Source organism: Eleutherodactylus coqui, chromosome 8 (assembly GCF_035609145.1).
Source record: "Eleutherodactylus coqui strain aEleCoq1 chromosome 8, aEleCoq1.hap1, whole genome shotgun sequence".
Lineage (NCBI taxonomy): Eukaryota > Metazoa > Chordata > Amphibia > Anura > Eleutherodactylidae > Eleutherodactylus > Eleutherodactylus coqui.
Genome location: NC_089844.1, coordinates 56265015 through 56288712, shown reverse-complemented (window position 1 = coordinate 56288712; position 23698 = coordinate 56265015). Strand labels below are relative to the sequence as shown.

Genomic DNA, 23698 nt, shown 5'->3' with positions numbered 1-23698 from the left:
CAGACAGCATAAGGCTGCCTTCACATCTGCGCTGGAACCTCCGGTTGAAGGTTACGTCGCAGATCTGGCACAAAATACCAGAAGAAATGGCTACCAAAATTATATTTGATTGTATGTTTTGTTCTCATTACATACAGGGTGGTTTTGTTTTTTTTCTTCCTTTTTTTGTTCTTGTTTTAATTACAGGTAAAAAGCTAAAAAATTATTTTAGACTTGTTTATTAAAATTGGTATATTTACAATAAAAGTGTGGGAATGGGTTCCTCATGTTTCAGACCTTTTTCATGTATAATTTGTATAATTTTGGATCACAGGGCGAATACAGCGACTGTTGTGGTTGGTGGCAGGTCATTTTCATTTCTATTTCTATTTTTTTTTCTTACTTTATTCTGTAATTTTTAAATTTTTTTGTTTTTAACTTTTTGAAACTTTTGTTTTCCTTAAACATCTGTGTTCCCCATGACATCATATGAGACCCCTGGGGGTCATTCACATTGTTTTATTTAATTTGTTATTTAGTTAATACTTTTTCTCGGTAGCTAGGGCATCCATAGGAGCACCAGTTACAGGGAAAAGCATCCATCTGTAGTGACATCAGTCACTAACAGAGCTGATCAGGGTCTGCTAGGACCCTGCAGCTTGGTTGTGCCAGAGGGCACCCGGCTGTCTCTCGTTAGTACATAGCGCTCATTGAGGTTATGTAGCTTTGAAATGTAAGGTGACCAGATTTTCCCAGGGTCAAAGCAGGATGAAGGGGGTGTGATCAGGGGCAGTCAGATACCATGTGGCACTCCCCCTCACCTCCTCCGAAGGCTTCCCACTGTCAGTGCTCTCTGGCTTCTGGTTCCCAACAGCCTATAGTGGCCTCACCTGACCAGCGGTGCCACACTTGACCAAACCGCTAGGAACCGAAAGTTGGGGAATGCTGACAGCGGGAAGCCCTCATAAGAGGTGATGAGGAGCACTGCTGCGTATATGTAGCTGATTTCTAGTCAAAATCTGTACCAATGATACAGATTTTGACTGTTTTTTTTAGATGCGGAATTTGCTGCGTAAATTTCTACTGCCTACATTTGGCAGCATTTCCGCCATGGGTAAACATACTCTAAGGCAGCTTCAGGTATGATGCCAAGTGCAGAGTGGCCTCACTAGTAATAGTGTCCCCTATACCCGCCCCAGCAATAATAGCGACCCCCCCCCCCCCCACAGTACCCCAGTAGTATAAGCGCACCCCTATACCAGCCCCAGCAGTTATGGTGACCACCCACAGTAGCCCCAGCAGTAATAGTGACCCCCCACAGTAGCCCCAGCAGTAATAGTGACCCCCACAGTAGCCCCAGCAGTAATAGTGACCCCCACAGTAGCCCCAGCAGTAATAGTGACCCCCCCCCCAGTAGCTCCAGCAGTAATAGGGACCCCCCCACTGTAGCCCCAGCAGTAATAGGGACCCCCCCACTGTAGCCCCAGCAGTAATAGGGACCCCCCCACTGTAGCCCCAGCAGTAATAGGGACCCCCCCACTGTAGCCCCAGCAGTAATAGGGACCCCCCACTGTAGTCCCAGCAGTAATAGGGACCCCCCCCCACTGTAGTCCCAGCAGTAATAGGGACCCCCCCACTGTAGTCCCAGCAGTAATAGGGACCCCCCCCCACTGTAGTCCCAGCAGTAATAGGGACACCCCCCCACTGTAGCCCCAGCAGTAATAGGGCCCCCCCCCCACTGTAGCCCCAGCAGTAATAGGCCCCCCCCCCACTGTAGCCCCAGCAGTAATAGGGCCCCCCCCCCACTGTAGCCCCAGCAGTAATAGGGCCCCCCTCCACTGTAGCCCCAGCAGTAATAGCCCCCCTCCACTGTAGCCCCAGCAGTAATAGGGACCCCCACTGCAGCCCCAGCAATAATAGCCCCCCCCCCCACTGTAGCCCCAGCAGTAATGGGGACCCCCTACGCACTGTAGCCCCAGCAGTAATGGGGACCCCCTACCCACTGTAGCCCCAGCATTAATGGGGACCCCCTACCCACTGTAGCCCCAGCAGTAATGGGAACCCCCTACCCACTGTAGCCCCAGCATTAATGGGGACCCCCACTGCAGCCCCAGCAATAATAGCCCCCCCCCCCACTGTAGCCCCAGCAGTAATGGGGACCCCCTACGCACTGTAGCCCCAGCAGTAATGGGGACCCCCTACCCACTGTAGCCCCAGCAGTAATGGGGACCCCCTAGCCACTGTAGCCCCAGCAGTAATGGGGACCCCCTAGCCACTGTAGCCCCAGCAGTAATGGGGACCCCCTAGCCACTGTAGCCCCAGCAGTAATGGGGACCCCCTAGCCACTGTAGCCCCAGCAGTAATGGGGACCCCCTAGCCACTGTAGCCCCAGCAGTAATGGGGACCCCCTAGCCACTGTAGCCCCAGCAGTAATGGGGACCCCCTAGCCACTGTAGCCCCAGCAGTAATGGGGACCCCCTAGCCACTGTAGCCCCAGCAGTAATGGGGACCCCCTAGCCACTGTAGCCCCAGCAGTAATGGGGACCCCACAGAAGCCCATAGTATTAGCGCTCCCCCTAAGACCCACATACTTAGCTCCTCTTGTTCCTCTCAGCGCTGCTACCGGCGGGTGGAATTATGTGCGCCCAAAGCAGCGTCTTTTTCCCTTCTCTCCTCTTTCGGAACCAAAGAGGAGAGGTGAGGGGAGAAAGGGACGAGGAACCTAGATGCACCCACTGTCGGTAGTGGGTGCATCAGGCCCGCAGCGCTGCAGAGTGATTACCGGACAGAAAGCGGGACTGTCCTTCCTAAATCGGGACGTCTGGTCACCTTATGAAAGCTGAAGGCAGAAGCGGTTAAAAACTGCTTCTCCCTTCTCCGGGTCCTCTGCTGTGTATGACACCTGCTTGATTGCAAGAGCTTTAATCCCGCACCATCCTTCTGCTATCTGCCAGGATTAAAGCCCACGCCGTATATTTACAGCACTTGGTCCTTAAGGGGTTAAGATGGATGTTTACACCATTGCAGCAATCCTATGCCTAACTGACCTAGTGCTATAGTACAGCAGGGCAAGTTGGAGGATGACCAGTTCTAGATTACAATGTACTAAACGGTCACAGTGATGTTTATGTAGGGATTGTGTTCCCCCAATGATAGATGGTAGTATTGTATTATTTTGTACAATTACGTTGTGCAACTATTGGTACAAACCATTAAAATGCTGTAGTTTCTTCATACAGTCCTTCTTTCTAAAATGACCCTTTCCTTTCTCATTCTAACCACCTATTTATTTTAATAACGTCCTTAAAACCTTAATTAATTTCCTGAGAGACACAGATTGACTAAAAAGACAGAATCCCTGCACTCTCCCAAATTGTTTGCTGATACAAAGTTTTAGGGATTACAATTTTAATTGCTCTATGCCAATACAGATTTTCTCCCACCGCTTATATCTGATGTTGATTATCTATAAACAGAAGCATTTATTTGAAGAGATTACAATTGATGTGTGGAAGGACGTAAAATCCTTGAGCCATTTGTAAGGGTTATTAATAAAAGATTAGTCTCCGCTGGAAGCCTAGTACCCCCCCACCCATTGTGATAAAAACCAACTCCGCTTGTGTTAGCGGGAACTTGTATACGGATGGGATTTCTAATATGTCATGACAGTGCAGTGTAATTAAGTAAGGGCACATATTGTAGATGCAGACAAAAGCGTGGCATACACCCAACTGTGCGCCATCCCGGGTAGGAAGAGTAAAACAAAAGATCCACTTCTATACAGCCAGCCAAAATGTACTAAGGCAAAGCCATCCTAGAACGCCAGTGCCAGCAGCTTCATCTCTTGCCTCCTCTTTTGTTTCTCTCTTTTTATATCTTATCTATTAGAAAAGCCATGGCAGTCGTTATAAAATTGGCAAGTGTAGATGAACCAACTTATGATAACTACAATATACAAATAATACAATTAATGGTTTGAGCCCATACTAGGTAAAAAAAAAAGCGGTACACGTTTGAGATACTTACACTGAACACAGACAAAAAAAAATAATTACATTGGCAGACATGTTCACTGCTGAGGATATAATGAACATATTGGACTGCAGACAATAGACATACAGCCAAGTCTTGATTTACTTTGTCACGGACAGAAATTCCTCTGTCAGTCCTGCAAAGGAACTTAAGAACATGATTCATGCGCTCAGCCAGAAACCGTCCATTTTCAGTTTGCTGCCAAAATATATAATGAATGAATGAAAACCAGGATCATCCCCACATTCTGTTCATGTTACAGTTGCAAGGATTAGCCGAAGACTGTTTGAAGACCTTCATAGGAGGAACATCCAACTGCTCCTCTTAAACGTTACTGACCCTGTAATCTCTTATCCACCAGCATCCAATAAATCCTGCATTCTCCTCGTGTCTTCCACTGCAAAATAAGCAGCCCTTGAAACTAGTCTTTTTGTCTTTTTTTAAGAAAAACAAAAACACTCTTGCCATAAGCATTAACTAGGAATTGGATCCCTTTAAAATATAACTTTTGTTGAATTATACAAAGATTGCTCTTAGCCCAGTATATGCTGTAAACCTATATTATATTGTCTACCTATGTTCTGGATAATAGCAATGCCCGCAGTCCAAGGCCGGCTGCACACGACCGGGTCGGAATCGGCATGCGGAATCCCGCAGCGGAATCCAACCCTGCGCCCAGCTGGTGATTCCTGCGTACCTGTCTGCATTCTTCTAATCTGTATTGTGGATGTGCCGGACGGGACGCCAGCGCACATGCGCAGTAAAGATAATGCAGTGCCGTCACTAGACGATGACGCGGATACTGCAACCTTTCTGCAATGAGGATTGCGAAAGGGCCACAGGTCGGACGTCTTCCATTGACTTGAAGCTGTCCGCATGGAACCGCCTAGAAATAGAGCATGGTGCAATTTCTTGTCTTTTCTTTTTTTTTTTTTTTTAAATTCCCCCTGCGAGTGAAAAATTGCTCGTGTGCAGAAAAAACAGCTTTCCCATACATGCTATGGCAGGTATTTGCTGCGGATTCCGCAGTGCAATTCCGGTCGTGTGCAGGTGGCCTAATACTGATATTAAAAGATGAAACTGAGCTCTTCAAAAAACATGTTTCACCACCTAAGTCAGGGAGCTATCATACGGGAGCTATTATACAGATACTTATATTCCCCTGAAGACGCCACTTAGGTGGTAAAACATGCTGGAAGAGCTCGGTTTTTCCTTTTAATATCAGTATTGGACCGCAGGCATTGCTATCCCATGCGATTAACCCTTTGGGGCATTGCTGTTACTCAGGACATAGCTAGACAGTCATGTAGTTTTCCTCCATGTTTAATGCTGGAGACTTGAAAGCTCACATTAACATCATGTATTTTTGTTAGCCGTTAAAAGGTATCCTATCTACAAGATTACTTGGTTTCTCTTGCTGAGAACAATCACATTTTGCTCTACTGGCCAACACCGTACCAAACTTTTTTCAATATACCTGTGGTGCTAGCAAATGCTACTGTAGTGTGCTCTAATGATAGCAAGAGCAGATACTGAGCAGATATAGCAGTAGTTCACTTCAGCCAGAGAGCCAAGACTATCATGCATCGGTAGTAATAGGGGAGGACCTACTGCATTGTGAGCTAATGCTACGGAGTGTGCTCGGATATAAAGCAAGAGCAGATACTACCAGGGCTAGCCTCACAGACTAACCAGCACAGGCACTGGTAGTGGTTCACTTCAGCTTGAGAGCAAGGACTAGCAGTATGCATCAATAGTATAAGGCCTCATGACCACGGGGAAAATCAGGCCCGCCGCGGGTCCCTCATTTTCCCGTGGACATGAGGCCTAAAAAAAAGCATTACTTACCTGTCCGGACGCTGCGGATCTGCCCTCCGTCGCGGCCGGATCTTCTTTTTTCGTCCCGCCGGAGAGCATAAATTCAGCTGCGGGTGTGCCACAGATCCGGACGGCTTCTATAGGCTTCAATAGAAGCCTGCGGGAGACCCGCACTTAAATGGAGCATGCTGCAGGTGTTTTCCCACACACGCAATCCGCTCCTCAAGAGAAAATGACATCCGCAGATATTTAATTACTAGAGATGAGCGAGCGTACTCGGAAAAGCACTACTCGCTCGAGTAATTTGCTTTATCCGAGTATCGCTGTGCTCGTCCCTGAAGATTCGGGTGCCTGCACGGAGCGGGGAGCTGCAGGGGAGAGCGGGGAGGAACGGAGGGGAGATCTTTCTCTCCCTCTCTACCGCCCGCTCTCCCCTGCTCCCCGCTGCGACTCACCTGTCAGCCGCAGCGGCACCCGAATCTTCAGGGACGAGCACAGCGATACTCGGATAAAGCAAATTACTCGAGCGAGTAGTGCTTTTCTGAGTACGCTCGCTCATCTCTATTAATTACCTGAGGGTATCCAATGGATCCCTATGGGGTGCGGATCACGCGTGCGGATGACCCGCTGCGGATCTGTCCCCGTGGACATGAGGCCTAAGGAGAGAACCGACTGAGAAGGCGCCATGGTGTAAGAAGTGTGTACTCGTATGTAAAGGAAGTATCATTATATTACATACTATCAACTGTGAACTATATATCTCTAGCGTACTGTATATTTATATTACAGCCTGAGTAATACAGTAGGAAGTAGCTAGAACTTGACTGCGGGGCTTCTTCATCAAATGACCTTGATGAGGAGAGTGTATCTTTGAGAGTCCCAATCACTTATACATCACCATAAAGTAGTAGATTGAGCTCAACACTTGTAGGAGAACTCTCCCTATTGTTTGGAGCTGATGCCCATGTACTATGGAGTTTTAATATTAACCATAGCTATGTGGGCAATCGTTATGTGTGTGTCTTGTCTTTTTGGCCAATTATTTTAATATATATTATATTTTAACAAGTAGTCCTTATTTCTGTGATTCCTAATTTTGTTCTTTTGGGGTTTCTGCTGCCTTCACCAATCCTAGTTGGTGCTTATGGCAAGAGCGGTTTTGATTATAATTACAGATGAGCGAGCATACTTGCTAAGGCAAACTACTCAAGCGAGTAGTGCCTTATGTGAGCACCTGCCCGCTCGTCTCAAAAGATTTGGGTGCCGGCGGGGGAGAGCGGTGAGTTGTGGGAGTGAGCAGGGGGGAGAGAGGGAGCGGGGGAGAGAGATCGAGAGAGAGAGATCGAGAGAGATCGAGATCTCCCCCCCCCCGCCGCTCTTCGCACCCCGCCGGCACCCGAATCTTTTGAGATGAGTGGACAGGTACTCGCATATGGCACTACTCGCTCGAGTAGTTTGCCTTAGCGAGTATGCTTGCTCATCTCTAATTATAATAAGACTGGATTGGATTCTGAGCCGATTTTTCTTATGTTTTTTTTTTTAAGAAAATCCCTGTAAAACTGTTGGTGCATTCAAGTAGTAATTGATTGAGAATTTGGATGTAATTAGCTTACTTTGCTATCAATATCCTATGCTTATTGGAAAAATGTCTGCATTCAAACTTGCTATTTACTTTGGAGATGGTCCTGCAGACGACCTGCGTACCCCAGAAAAACAATCCTATACAGCAGAACAGAGCATGACTCATTAACAACAAAGCCAAGGTACCAAGAATTGGTCCGGAGCACATAGGAGTCATTTATATTGATCTCATTGGATGAGCATCCTTCCCGGCTGCTGAAGGGCTTTGTTATGGAGAAGGCAGGCTGACTTCTTGGGATTTTTATGACATTATGCTCACTTTTGAGTCATTGCCTGATGTTTTGTTCTGAATACCATTTTCTGGAACAATTTTATTCACATAATGTCTGGTTTAAATGACAGGTATTATGTGTGACTAGCAGTTCATGCAGGCAATTAGATGTAATATTCTCGTATAATTATCAACTAGGATTAGTTTATGGTTTTTATATGTAAATGGGAGATTCATTCGTTCATCTATTGTACAATAAGTAAATCTGCAACAACCTTTGTTTCATGGCCTCCTCTCCAAAGTGGACAACTGCAGGTAGCCAGAGACCCCGCAAGTGGGGACGGAAATTTTGTTTTACAGATTTTAACATTAAATACGTATCCTTAAGGCCCATTTAGACGAAAGGATTATCGTTCAAAATTCGCTCAAAATCCGTCTTTTGAGCGATAATCGTTGTGTCTAACTGCACTGACATTGTGCAGTTTTCGTTAAGCCGTCGCTCATCGTTGTCTTTCAGCATGCTGAAAGACAACGATCAGCCTTATCGGGAATTCACAGCTGGATACAGCTGATACTACTGTTTCAGCTGTTTCCCACTCCCTGAACACAGGTGGGGTATGAAGATTAGAGTGGTCCAGCTGTGTTCTTCATATCCCGCTCAGAGCGCTCGGTTGTATAACAGCCGGGCGCTCCAAGCAGAGAACAGCTGGATGCAGAAGACAAGCTGGGCCACTCCGCTTGTCTTCTGCAACCTCCGCTCGGAGCGTTCCGCTGTATAACAGCCGGGTGTTCCGAGTGGGGAACAGCTGCATGCAAAAGACAAGTTTCCCCACTTGTCTTCTGCATCCTCCACTCGGAGCGCAAGTTGATTGCTCAACATTTGAGCGATCACCTTGTACTGTAAATGACAACGATTACCGCTCAAAAGTCGCTTGACATCCATCTTTTGAGCAATAATCGTTGTCTAAATGGGCCTTTAGAATAGGTTATCAATTCTTTATCGTTGGTGGTGGGGGATCTCTGATGTCAGACTACTCCTGATAACATGATGGCCAATCCGAAGGATGAACCATCAATGTTAAGACCAGGAAAACACCCTTAAAGTAATGTTGTACCTTTTAACAATTGATATATAATGCATGGAAATAGCATTGTGAAAGCCTGCATTTTTGTCTACCTGTTTGGCGATTTTGGAAAGATTTCTTATGTTCATTTTTATTCCTCTGTTGACGACCGGAAGCTATCAAAAAGCTGCTGCTGAGGAATTGTATTAGGTTTCAGAATTAGCAGAAACAATTTTAAAAAGTAGTCACATGACAAATTTTGTTAAAAGAGGCACCCTTGCACTCTGCCATGCAATTTTGCTTCAAAGCCTAACATTTTGTAAAAATAACTTAAATCATGTTTAACCCCTTAGTGACCAAGTTTTTTTTGCTTTTTTTCTATTTTCGTTTTTTTCTCCCCCTTTTAGAAAAATCGTAACTCCTTTTATTTATCCATCAACATCGCTGTTTTTTGCGGGACGAGTTGTATTCTTCAATGGTGCTATTTATTGTACCATATAATGTACTGAAAAACTTTTTAAAAATTCTAAGTGGAGAGAAATGGGAAAAAAAATGATGTTCCACCATCTTTCGGTGCGTCTTGTTTCTACGGCGCACAAACTGCAACAAAAATGACATGATAACTTTATACAATGAGTCAGTCTGATTACTACGATACCAAACTCGTATAGTGTTTTTTTTGTTTTTTTTTCTGTACTACTTATATTTTTTTAAAGACATTTAATTTTTTTGAATTATTTTCTGTCTCCATTTTCTGCACACAATAACTTTTTCATTTTTCCATTGACATAGTTCTGCCAGGGCTCATTTTGTGCAGGGCACCCTGTAGTTTCTGTTGGTATTTTTGAATACATACAATGTTTTAATTGCTTTTTATTAGATTTTTTTCTTGGAAACAGGGTGACCAAAAAAGCACATTTCTGGCGTTTAGTTTTTTTTCCGGACGACATTCACTGTGCGCAGTAAATAATGCATTACCATCATAGATCGGACTTTTACGAACGCAGCGATACCAAATATGAATTTTTGTTTTATTATTTAGATTCTTTTATTCTAAATATAGCAAAAGGGTGGGGGGTTTTTTCTTTAAATAATTAATATAACTTTATTCTTTTTACATTTTCTTTTAGCCCCCCTAGCAGACCACAACTAGCAATGTTTTGATCACTCCTGCAGTATTATGTAATGCCATAGCATTACATCATACTGCATTCCGACAGGCAGTCTATCAAGCCACCCCACGGGCATGGCTTGATGGGCAGTCTGTGATGACCGCCCTGGGGCTTTTCAGAAGGCCCCCAGCTGCCATGACACACGTATGGCTCGCTCCCCTGATCTCATCGCGGGGGAAGGCGGGGCTATATGGGACCCCTGAACATCCACCTGGGGGATTTAAATGCCGCAGTCAGATTTGACAGCGGCGTTTAAAGGGTTAACAGCCCCGTTTGGCTGTGCGGCCTGTCGGGGCTGTTGTCCATGGATGTCAGCTGTGGGAAACAGCTGACACATACGATGTATGTGATCTCCCTCCATACACGTCCTGCAGTGACAGGACGTAAAAACACAATAGGGTGGTCACTAAGGGGTGAAGGCAAATGCCTAACCCAAGCAAAGCCTGAGATGTGTAATACCTCTTGGTTTACTGGAGGATAACCGGCTGATATCTTTCTATATTGCATCTACAATATTGCTAAGAATATTACGATCATGTGACAGCTAAGATACCGATCCTTAATATGATACCAAGATGTAAGCTCTAGACCTAGTATCTCAGCCATGGCATGTGTTTAGTGACATGACATGTTACTTACATTTTGTGGCTGTTCTAAAGGGATAGAGATTTGGGGGGTTTTTTTCCCCACGGTCAAAATGAATGACCTATATAGTAGCCAGGATATACTATCATTTTGATTGGTGGGGATCCAACTGCCAGAGTCCCTATCCGTCGTAAAGGAGAGCGCCTCTGTGCAGAGTTAAAACCAAAGGCGACTCATTCCCCTCACTTTTGTGAACAGGGTTCCCAGAGATTGGACTCCCACTAATGGGCCGACAGTTGGGTGAATGACTACACGATCGCTGATGTCACTGCTAAGGTCCTTAGTGCTCGTGCAGAGCGTTTACACTGACAGACTTCTCCGCTGGAGCGCGGGCTTCTGGCTCAGCGCTTCACCTCCTCTGTGAGGTGCTGACTGGGGAGCATTTACATGGAAGGAGAAGCCGGCAGTCCAGCGATTGTTTAGTTTTTAAGCCAACTGAAGCGTTCACTTAAAAACCTGCGAATGAATAGTAAGCGATTTCAGTGCATTTACACTGCACGATTATCGCTGAAATGGGTTTGCTTGAGTTCAATAGGGGCTGGACACCTTTCTTGAGCGTTACAAGTTGATTGATCCTCGTAGGCAGGGGAGAATCTGTTAACATAGCATGTCTATGGACGGCTATTGCTGCGGGATTCGTGGCGGGTGTCTGACTGCGAATCCCGCAGCGATTATCCGTCTGAGGGCATTCGGCCTTAATAATTGTGAGTAGTTGACACATTAAGTACATAGGAAGACTACAACTTTTCATTACACAATGAATAAGCTTTGTTTGTTGAAACTGTAATACCTCGTTAAGCAGCTTTGTGCGATATTTCAAGGTTCCCGTGCAGGAGAGCAGCGAGCTCCACTCCTTCCTAGAACTTACTGCCATAGTCTATGCTTCTGTTCTCCGTGTTGGTTAGTCAACAAACCTCTTCCTATTTTGTAGGTATGGAAGCGATCTATATTCCTCAGGGCTACTGTTAACGTGTGTCTGTAATAATTAATTACATGGTGATCTCATAAAATCTCTTTACTGTTTTCCTCCCTTCAGAGCTGTAAAGAAGAAGAAGCCAGAGCCAACTGATTACAGCAAAATGAGGCCTGTACAGAAACGTAAACTAATGTGAGTACAGAAAATTGGGGTTGTTAATCATAGCTATAACCTGAGCTTCAGTAATTGAATTAGAAAAGCATTTATGTCTGGAGCGTTTAGTAATAAATCCAGCAGTTACTCCTAATATAGCTTCACATCAGGGTTTTTGACGTACAGCTGAGGCATACGTTTTTTGTGCTTACTGCGGGAATGCATATGCTGCGAGAACAGGATGCAACTTATGTCTTTATTGTTGGATCCTGTTGCCATTGACTGTTCATATAAAAAAGCCGACTTTTCAAGCACATTTTTTATGCTTAAAAACGCCCCCCTTTGGATTATTCTCGAGTGCGGGTCCGTATGCCATTTCTTTCAATGGGGCTGTTGCTGCTGGGTGCAGTGATTTTAAAAAAAAATTTTTTAATTCAATGGATGACCCAGCGCTGCCTGTGATTAGCTGAGCACTCAGCCAATCAGATACAGCCCTTACAGCAGGCGGGAATTTTAAATCCCCGCCTGCTGAAAGAACTGCACTGCCGGAGGACCAAGCACAGCGGCAGAGAGGTGAGTATTTAAAAAAAAAAATTTTTTTTACACGTTAGGAATGATTTTTAGGGAAGGGCTTATATTTAAAGCCTTCCCCGAAAATCACTGCATGCAGCCCATTGCTTTCAATGGGGCTGCCGGTAGCAGCAACAGCCCCATTGAAAGTAATGGTGCACGGACCTCACTCAAGTATAAATCCACCCAAGGCTTATACTCGAGTCAACAGTTTTCCCAGTTTTTGGGTGGTAAAACTTGGTGCCTTGGCTTATACTCGGGTCAGCTTATACTAGAGTATATACGGTATACATCTGGATATTGTTTTTTGGATGGGACACAAAAATGTGACAAGCTGTTCTTTACTGTAATGTCAAACTGTATCCATGTATACTGCTTTGTCTTGTTTTTTACAATAGAAGCCAAAGTCAGTAGGATCCATAGGATCAAACAGTATTTTTTTGCAGTGAGCATTAAAAAACATACACCTCAGCTGTATGGCAAAACATGATGTGCCTTCCAATTTTTTTTTATGGCCATAGGCACAAGATATTTATCAGTGGAACCTGTTAAGAGGTATTTCCATCTGAAACTTTCATGGCACATTAACAGGATACACCATGAAAGCCTTATGGATGCCGGTCTCACCTCTCGGACACAAACAGATCTCTAGTGATGGCCCTCTATGCTTCTCGCCTGGATTAATGTTGTCACTGGGGGCTGATTGGGATTTACAGGAACGCCCAAGTGGGCAGCACTACGCTGTTTCTGTTACTCTCATAGAAGTCAACAGAAGATATAGAAACCGCAAGCTACCCAGCTTCCGTAACTCAGGAGCTGTGGTAACTGCATAGCTCATTGTGCTGCTGTACAGTGTTTAGGTAGCTCTTATAGACTTCTATGGAAGTAACAAGATGGTGTAGCACTGCCTGCTCAGCTGTTTCTGGCCACCACATTCACCCAAGCAAGGAGCAGTGAGGACCAGAACTAGAGAGGGGTTCGGTTCCCAGAGGTAGGACCCACATATATCACACTTTCAGGGCTTATCTTGTGGATATACCATGAAAGTCTGCCCACCCATTCATCTAAATGTCGGCCATGCAGTGCCACATATTCCCACTGCATGAGCGACCAGATATGGCTTCTGCCAGCAAGAAAGTTGATTGGTCATGATTAGAAAAGTTGAACTTGTAGTGATCAGTTGATCGTAGGGCCAGCTTCTATATAAAATAGGGGTTGTTTCTGCAATGCCATATTTTACTATCCAATCTCATAGACTAGTAACCAGGTAAAATGCCTGGTCTTAACCCTTCACCTCCCAGTCTCCTCCAGTTTTCCTAATGTGAACTAATGTAATTTCTTAATGTGAAAAAATGTTTCAATTTTTTCACATTAAAAAGGGTTTTTTTTGCATTTTCTTTTTAAATAGTTATGTATTGTTATGTGCATGTTACTACATTGTAGCCACATAATAATGCCAGTTTCACACTGCTGCAATATGACTGCATTTTTAAGGACTGTTATGGTTGTAACATACAATTGTATTTATTTATTTCAGTCATTTTATATAATGCATACATATTCTGCATCACTGTACATCGCTGCTTGAAAGGTTCTGAGACCACAAGGACTCACAATATAAAGTCACCTATTGGCATGTTTTTAGAGTGTGGGAGGAAACTCAAACAAACATGAGTGTTAGGACTGTGGATGTGGAACCACTCGATCAACCTACTGGATAGGCGAAGGCCCAGTCCAGCGAGGTTGACCCTCTGGCGAGGAGAACTAGGGAAGATACCTTGCCCTAAGCTAGTACAGGGGAGAAGAGCTAGCCCTGCCTAGAAGGACGCCCCCACAATCTTTCTCTAGGCGCTAGCTGACCCTTACAGGACAAAAACACCTATAAACCAAAAGACAGAATAGGCCGTGAGTAGTAAAGAAACAGAGAAACAGACAGGTGTATAAGGAAAAGATAGGGAACAGACTGTGAGACTACTGACAGGAAGAGTGCAAAGGCAGAAGAACCACAAACCGAAGGACACTGGATAACAGAATACATGATGAGGCAGGAGCTAAGCAGGGTGTCAAACTCACAACAACACTGAAGCACTGAGTGGAATTTCCAGTTCAGCTATATAGGGTGATAATTGGCAAAAGTTCTGCAGCTGAGCTGGAAAGCCAGGAGTAAGTAACCATTGAGATGATAGAAGAAAGTATGTAGAAGGTCAGGCTAGAAGCAAAGCAGGACGATGCCCGCGTCTGCCAGACACTGGAGTAGAGGAGCTCTTACCGTTAGAAGAATAGGGTGTGTTTAGTTTAAACTCTGAGGTTGGCCAGGCTGGGATTACATTGCACGTACTCGCGCACGCTGTCATGCACAGTACACCTGTTTTTTTTCCTTTGTTTATATTTCACGCATCATTGCGAAGCGACACGCATATACACGCTGCCCATACGCAATGTAATGGCATATGGGTGTGTGTATATATGCACCCATAGAGAGCAATGGGCGTATATACCCTGCAAAATATGAGTTATTTTTTTGCTCTCACTTAATGCGCAATTCTGACACACTAATGTGATCGAAATTGTGTAAGGGAATGTAACTGCCTGCGAGTTACCACGTATCACACGGGCATACAGAGCCCACGTAATACGCAGTAAACATCAGGTCGTGTGAGCCCGGCCTTGTGCTACAGTTGTTCTGCAGTTTACTGTAAACCCTTTCTTTTCTAACCTTTTTCGTATAAAATATAAACAGAAGCCCTTGTGTGTACTTTTTTTGTATTTATTTTATTACGCTGGGAAATTACTAATTTGACGGAAATGATAAGCTTGTGTACTGTCCTTTTCCTCCCAAACCATTTCCTAGGTATTGCTTTCTGGACAGTCGTGTCTCTTGTGCAATCATTTCCATTGTGTGTATTTGCTGCTCGTCCTCATCACTTCATTTTATCCCATTGGATACAGCGGGATCAGCTGTTAGCAACTGGCTGGTAGCCGCGTGACGTGCTTCAGGATTTATTGTCCGCCTGAATAACCAGTGGGAAACCAACATACATTGCCAGACATACAGAGAATATTTTTCTACTCTAATAAGTCATGTTCCAGGGGCAGAGACTTCCAAATATGGCTGCATTTTGTTCTTTTTCCTAAGTCTACTTAGAATGTCTGGTTTGCTATTTTTTTTTCCTATTGCGTTTCATATGTGGCAAAAAAAAAGGTGAGGTCATAAAACTAAAGTAAGTGACTTACATATTCAGTCCAGGTGAGTTGTGGGGTATACAAAAGTAGGGCTGCTCTATACAACCACGATCCTGGGTATATGAATTAACATTTAATTTAGGCAGAAGGTGAAAAGTAGTGCAAAGAGTCTATGAGGTCTTGAAATACTGCAAGTGATTTCAAATTTGCAATCCTGGATGAGTTCCCAATCCCAAAAAGCTATGGCTTATCACTAGTTTGTGCCATCATTCTTGTTCAGTCGGGGTCTGACTGTAGGGGCCCATCGTGGCCCTAATCTTCTGTCTATATGCACAATGGTCCCAAACCAAACGGAGCATCAAACTTCAACTGTCTTAACTTTTACGTGATCGCCATTATCTTTTGCATAACGGCGATCACGTGACCAGAGACCGCTCACTACGGCCCTCAGTCACGGCTCTAGGCGCTCTGCTACCTTTAGTAGCCTTCAAGCGAAATGCGTGTTCTGAAAGCCACTGGCTGCTCCTTTTGGTTTGGGCCCCGTTGTGCATAGAGACATAAGATTAGGGCCACAACAGATATGTTTCTGAAACAGGGTGTTCCATTTTGGGGTACAAATCCGCATTTTCATGTGCATTATAGAAAAAAAAAACTTCTTTAAAATAACATATTTTCAAAAATATGAAATGTTATTTTTTCTCCTCTAAATTACATTAACTCCTGAAAATACTCCTGACCTCCCTCAGTGAATACATTAAGGCATGTAGTTTTTAAAATGAGGTCATTTGTGGAGGTACCTATCATTCTGACACCTGTGGGCCTTTGCAGTCTTGGCTTGTCAAAATGTTGATAAGTAATGTTAAATTTGTACGTCTCCTAAATGGTTAAAAAAAACACTGTTTTTCAAATGTGTGCCCAGTAGAGATGAGCGAGCACCAAAATGCTCGGGTGCTCGTTACTCGAGACTAAATTATCGCGATGCTCGAGGGTTCGTTTCGAGTAACGAACCCCATTGAAGTCAATGGGCGACTCGAGCATTTTTGTATATCGCCGATGCTCGCTAAGGTTTCCATTTGTGAAAATCGGGGCAATTCAAGAAAGTGATGGGAACGACACAGCAACGGATAGGGCAGGCGAGGGGCTACATGTTGGGCTGCATCTCAAGTTCCCAGGTCCCACTATTAAGACACAATAACGGCAAGAGTGCCCCCTCCCCCAACAACTTTTACTTCTGAAAAGCCCTCATTAGCAATGCATACCTTAGCTAAGCACCACACTACCTCCAACAAAGCACAATCACTGCCTGCATGACACTCCGCTGCCACTTCTCCTGGGTTACATGCTGCCCAACCCCCCCCCCCTCCCTGCATGACCCAGTGTCCACAGCGCACACCAAATTGTCCCTGCGCAGCCTTCAGCTGCCCTCATGCCACGCCACACTCATGTCTATTTATAAGTGCGTCTGCCATGAGATGGAACCGCAGGCACACACTGCAGAGGGTTGGCACGGCTAGGCAGCGACCCTCTTTAAAAGGGGCGGGGCGATAGCCCACAATGCTGTACAGAAGCAATGAGAAATATAATCCTGTGCCACCGCCATCAGGAGCTGCACACGTGGGCATAGCAATGGGGAACCTATGTGCCACACACTATTCATTCTGTCAAGGTGTCTGCATGCCCCAGTCAGACCGCGTTTTTTTATAAATAGTCACAGGCAGGTACAACTCCGCAATGGGAATTCCATGTGCACCCACAGCATGGGTGGCTCCCTGGAACCCACCGGCTGTACATTAATGTATCCCATTGCAGTGCCCATCACAGCTGAGGTAACATCCGATTAAATGCAGGTGGGCTTCGGCCCACACTGCATGCCCCAGTCAGACTTGGGGTTCTTTAGAAGTAGACACATGCAGTTACAACTCCGTGTGGACCGACAGCATGGGTGGCTCCCTGGAACCCACCGGCGGTACATAAATATATACCATTGCAGTGCCCAACACAGCTGATGGAAAGTCAGCTGTAATGCAGGTGGGCTAAAAATTAATTGGATTACACTGTAGGCGAGGGCCCCCAAAAATTGGTGTACCAACAGTACTAATGTACCTCAGAAAAATTGCCCATGCCCAACCAAGAGGGCAGGTGAAACCTAGAGAACGATGCTTCCATCCGCGGGTGCAGCCTACGTATTGCTTAGGTATCGCTGCTGTCCGCTGGTGAAGAAGAGAAGTCTGGGGAAATCCAGGCTTTGTTCATCTTGATGAGTGTAAGCCTGTCGGCACTGTCGGTTGACAGGCGGGTACGCTTATCCGTGATGATTCCCCCAGCCGCACTAAACACCCTCTCTGACAAGACGCTAGCCGCAGGACAAGCAAGCACCTCCAGGGCATACAACGCGAGTTCAGGCCACGTGTCCAGCTTCGAAACCCAGTAGTTGTAGGGGGCAGAGGCGTCACCGAGGACGGTCGTGCGATCGGCTACATACTCCCTCACCATCCTTTTATAGTGCTCCCGCTGACTCAGCCTTGACTGGGGAGCGGTGACACAGTCTTGCTGGGGAGCCAGAAAGCTGTCAAAGGCCTTAGAGATTGTTCCCCTGCCTGCGCTGTACATGCTGCCTGATCTCCGCGCCTCCCCTGCTACCTGGCCCTCGGAACTGCGCCTTCTGCCACTAGCGCTGTCGGATGGGAATTTTACCATCAGCTTGTCTGCCAGGGTCCTGTGGTATAGCATCACTCTCAAACCCCTTTCTTCTTCGGGTATGAGAGTGGAAAGGTTCTCCTTATACCGTGGGTCGAGCAGTGTGTACACCCAGTAATCCGTAGTGGCCAGAATGCGTGTAATGCGAGGGTCACGGGAAAGGCATCCTAACATGAAGTCAGCCATGTGTGCCAGGGTACCTGTACGCAACACATGGCTGTCCTCACTAGGAAGATCACTTTCAGGATCCTCCTCCTCCGGCCATACACGCTGAAAGGATGACAGGCAAGCAGCATGTGTACCCTCAGCAGTGGCCCAAGCTGTCTCTTCCCCCTCCTCCTCATGCTCCTCCCCCTCCTCCTCCTCCTCCTCCTCCTCAACGCGCTGAGATATAGACATGAGGGTGCTCTGACTATCCAGCGACATACTGTCTTCCCACGCCTCCGTTTCCGAGTGCAGAGCGTCTGCCTTTATGCTTTGCAGGGAACTTCTCAAGAGGCATAGCAGAGGAATGGTGACACTAATGATTGCAGCATCCCCACTCACCATCTGGGTAGACTCCTCAAAGTTTCCAAGGACCTGGCAGATGTCTGCCAATCAGGCCCACTCTTCTGTAAAGAATTGAGGAGGCTGACTCCCACTACGCCGCCCATGTTGGAGTTGGTATTCCACTATAGCTCTACGCTGCTCATAGAGCCTGGCCAACATGTGTAGCGTAGAGTTCCACCGTGTGGGCACGTCACACAGCAGTCGGTGCACTGGCAGATTAAACCGATGTTGCAGGGTCCACAGGGTAGCAGCGTCCATCTTGGAGTTGTGGAAATGTGCGCTGACCCGGCGCACTTTTCCGAGCAGGTATGACAAGTGTGGGTAGCTTTTCAGAAAGCGCTGAACCACCAAATTAAAGACGTGGGCCAGGCATGGCACGTGCGTGAGGCTGCCGAGCTGCAGAGCCTCCACCAGGTTACGGCCGTTGTCACACACGACCATGCCCGGTTGGAGGCTCAGCGGCGCAAGCCAGCGGTCGGTCTGCTCTGTCAGACCCTGCAGCAGTTCGTGGGCTGTGTGCCTCTTCTCTCCTAAGCTGAGTAGTTTCAGCACGGCCTGCTGACGCTTGCCCACCGCTGTGCTGCCACGCCGCGCGACACCAACTGCTGGCGACGTGCTGCTGCTGCTGACACATCTTGATTGTGAGACAGAGGTTGCGTTGGAAGAGGAGGGTGGTTTAGTGGAGGAAGCATACACCGCCGCAGATACCAGCACCGAGCTGGGGCCCGCAATTCTGGGGGTGGGTAGGACGTGAGCGGTCCCAGGCTCTGACTCTGTCCCAGCCTCCACTAAATTCACCCAATGTGCCGTCAGGGAGATATAGTGGCCCTGCCCACCTGTGCTTGTCCACGTGTCCGTTGTTAAGTGGACCTTGGCAGTAACTGCGTTGGTGAGGGCGCGTACAATGTTGCGGGAGACGTGGTCGTGCAGGCCTGGGACGGCGCATCGGGAAAAGTAGTGGGAACTGGGAACCGAGTAGCGCGGGGCCGCGGCCGCCATCATGCTTTTGAAAGCCTCCGTTTCCACAAGCCTATACGGCAGCATCTCCAGGCTGATCAATTTGGCAATGTGCATGTTTAGCGCTTGAGCGTGGGGGTGCGTGGCGGCGTACTTGCGCTTGCGCTCAAACAGTGGCGCTAGCAACGTCTGGAAGCTGCGCTGAGAAACATTGCTGGATGGGGCCGAGGACAGCGGAGGTGAGGGTGTGGGTGCAGGCCAGGAGACGGTAGTGCCTGTGTCCTCAGAGGGGGGTTGGATCTCAGTGGCAGGTTGGGGCACAGGGGGAGAGGCAGTGGTGCAAACCGGAGGCGGTGAACGGCCTTTGTCCCACCTTGTGGGGTGCTTGGCCATCATATGCCTGCGCATGCTGGTGGTGGTGGCTCCCCAGCTGATCTTGGCGCGACAAAGGTTGCACACCACTGTTCGTCGGTCGTCAGGCGTCTCTGGGAAAAACTGCCACACCGTAGAGCACCTTGACCTCTGCAGGGTGGCATGGCGCGAGGGGGCGCTTTGGGAACCAGTTGGTGGATTATTCGGTCTGGCCCTGCCTCTACCCCTGGCCACCGCACTGGCTCGGCCTGTGCCCACACCCTGACTTGGGCCTCCGTGTCCTCACCCGCGTCCACGTCCTCTAGACCTACCCCTACCCCTCAGCATGGTGTATTACCAGTAGTGCAGAAACAGAACGCTGTAATTAAATGTGCCGCTTATTGGCCTGTGGTTGGAGGCTGACTTCGCTTACCGAACGCACAGCAGAGCCAGGAAATAATTTTGCGCAAGCCTGCTGTAACACTTAGCTGGCTACGTATGAATTAAGAGGACAACTACACCCAGCACAGACCCAGTACACTGAGGACAGTCACAGGCAGCCCAAATAGATTTTTTTCCCCAAATGTTTTTGGAAAGGCCCACTGCCTATATTCAATAAATATGTCTTCTGTCCCTGCCTCACCACCACTACTGGCCCTGGAGTATGTATAATTACTGCAGGGCGCAATGCTCTGCACGGCCGATATACAAAAAAAAAAAAAATGTGCAACACTGCAAAAAGCAGCCTCCACAGTACTGCACACGGTTAGATGTGGCCCTAAGAAGGACTGTTGGGGTTCTTGAAGCCTAAAATACTCCTAACGCTCTCCCTATAGCAGCTACAGCAAGACAGCACTTTCCCTCCTCTATGTCAGAATAAATCTGTGGCGAGCCGCGGGAGGGGCCGATTTTTATACTCGGGTGACACCTGATCTCGCCAGCCACTCAGTGCAGTGGGGTGGTATAGGGCTTGAACGTCGCAGGGGGAAGTTGTAATGCCTTCCCTGTCTTTCTATTGGCCAGAAAAGCGCGCTAACGTCTCAGAGATGAAAGTGAAAGTAACTCGAACATCGCGTGGTACTCGTCACGAGTAACGAGCATCTTGAACACGCTAATACTCGAACGAGTATCAAGCTCGGACGAGTACGTTCGCTCATCTCTAGTGCCCAGAATAAAGTAAACAGATGGAAAAATATATCTTAGCAAAAATTTGTACAGTAGGTTTGCATATATTTGAGATATTACAGTTGAAAATGTGAAAAAAATAACTTTTTCCCAATTTTGGCACTTTTAATAAATGTACACAAATTCTATTGGTCTATTTTTACCACCTTAATGAAGTACAATATGTGGCAAAAAACAATGTCAGAATCACTTGGATCTGCAAAACCTTTACGGAGTTATTCCATGTTAAAGTGATACATGTCAGATTTCCAAAATTTCCCTCCGTCAGTAAGATGCATACAGGCTTCGTCACTAAGGGGCTAAAGGGGTTGTCCAGTTGTAAACTATTGATAAATAGATCTGTTGGGATCTAGCTCCTGAGATCCCTGCTGATTCTCTGGGTCAGTGTGCTCGAGCTATGAACAGATTTCTGCAGGAAGCGGACAGGAATTTTTCTTGTAATACCAAGCCTGGCCACTGCATTCAGAATGGAGCCATTTACTTCAGTGGGGACTTGGCCTGCAATAAGCAGGCGAATTGCTTCTTGCAGAAATATGCTCAGTTCACAAGTGCATTGACGCAGAGAACAGTTGATCAGCGAGGGTCTTAGTCGGCAGACCCCCAATGATTGGCTATTGATGACCTATCTTAAGACCATCAATAGTTTACAACAGGACAACTCCTTTTAATTCAGGACTCCAACACTGCAAGGCAACAACAGCACTTTCACATTACAAGCTATGTGAACTGATTGATTGTGCCCTTTATATAAAATTGACTAATCTGAGTGGTTTTTTTACAGTTTAACTCTCAATGCCTGATTCCGAACGACCTCAGATTGTATCTAGTGATGTTCACGATCATGTTTTTCTCCTGTTAAGGGAACCTGTCACCAGGAATGTACACTGAGCCCGTGTATATGGTGTTCAAAGTAGGTTTATTCTGAAAGGCCACAATATTTCAGAAGTTTGATACCTAGCACTGCTCTGAGTCATGAGCGTTCCCCGCCTGGATTGCTTAGGGTGACCACTCTTTCTCTGCTAGTGTATTGGATAGAGAACTATCACTCTGGATGATCCAGATGGGGAGAGGCCAGCGCAACAACACCTCCATGACTTGGAGAGACGTTCAGTGTCAAACTTCAAAGTGTATTTATTCTAAACGCCACAGCATTTCAGAATAACGCATACATTGGCGCAGTGTATATATCTGTCCTACGTTCATGCTGCCCGTGGCTAGGAAGCATGAACCTGGTGACAAGTTCTGATTTTAATGTTTTTTTTTCGGAGATGACAACATTTTTCAAAAGGAGCTCATCTGCTGCTCTCATTCCACTGTTGGTCTTTACTGCTGGCGGCAGTGATGCAGCAGTTATGTCATTGCCACCAGGGACAGGTGATTTGCCAGAAATCATCCACTCAGTTCCACTGGTGATTAGCTGCAGCGGTTGCATGTGCTACTTTCGGAGTTCTCATTGTGCAGCCAGAAGTGAGGGCCAGCAGTCTTCTACACTGGTAGAACGAGGGTTAGTTTCTAACAGCACCTTTTGAAGAAAAAAAATTTGTCCCCGGATAACCCCCCCAATAATTTCAGTCCACAATGTGGATGAATCTTTAAAAACACAAGTAGAAAATAGACCACCGTCCTCTTTTCTCGGCTCTGTCATCCCCTGCTATCAGCGCTTTGTAAGTAAGAGCTGTGATTTGTATCGATCGTCAGCCAATCACAGCCAGTGCTCGATCATTCACAGCCAATCAAACTGCTTTAGAATTCTCCCTGCTCGGCTTTCAAATCCCCTGCCGTCAGTGCTGTGTAATTAAGCGCTGTGATTGGATCGAGCGCCAGCTGTGATTGGCTGGCGCTCAATCCAATCACAGCGCTTACTTACACAGCACTGACAGAGCCGAGCAGATGTGGAGAATTCAAGCAGCGTGTCACACAGACACCAGCTGGGAGGTGAGTATGGAAGTTTTTTTTTTTTACCTAGTATATACACTAGAGTACAGCTCGGCTTATACTCGAGTCAATAAATTTTCCCAGTTTTTTGTGGTTAAACTTATTGTCTCGGCTTATACTCGGATCGGCTAATACTCAAGTATATACGGTATATTTCAGAATGTGCCAGGAATGGAATCATTCCAAAGTGCACCTAAATAACACATATCATGCACATTTATCATCAATTCAACCAATTTTTATTCATATTATACTTTTTATTAAAAAGAAAAAAACGAAAATGGCTTTAATATGATTTTCTTTTGTACATTTTGTCTAGATTATCATGATACAACATCCATCCGTAATCTGCCATCATGCTTTCATTCCAGAATCTTTGTTCGCAATTTTCCATCTGTTGAATGTTTTGGTGAAACTGCTTGCATTGCTCATCACTCACTGCTTCACGGTTTTCGGGGGAAAAAGTGGGAATGCAAAAAATGCATTTTTCTAAGACCTGTGACATTCCATTTTCTGAAATGCATCGAGCAACCTTTGAACACCAGCTTCATAAGCACAAGATTTATGGCTGCCCAGAAAGATTTCACAAACCCACCTAAAAGCCTGACACGCTTCTCTTCCTTTAATCTTAAGAGCATCA

General features: G+C 46.3%; 1 protein-coding gene across 1 annotated transcript in view; it reads left to right on the top strand.

Annotated features, from left to right (window-relative positions):
- The window catches only part of SLX9 (SLX9 ribosome biogenesis factor), a 170041-nt gene that overhangs the window by 138001 nt on the left and 8342 nt on the right, over positions 1-23698 (top strand). The window contains exon 5 of the mRNA XM_066575651.1: positions 11599-11670. Within this exon, the coding sequence (XP_066431748.1) occupies positions 11599-11670 (72 nt within the window). The remainder of the gene's footprint in view (positions 1-11598; positions 11671-23698) is intronic.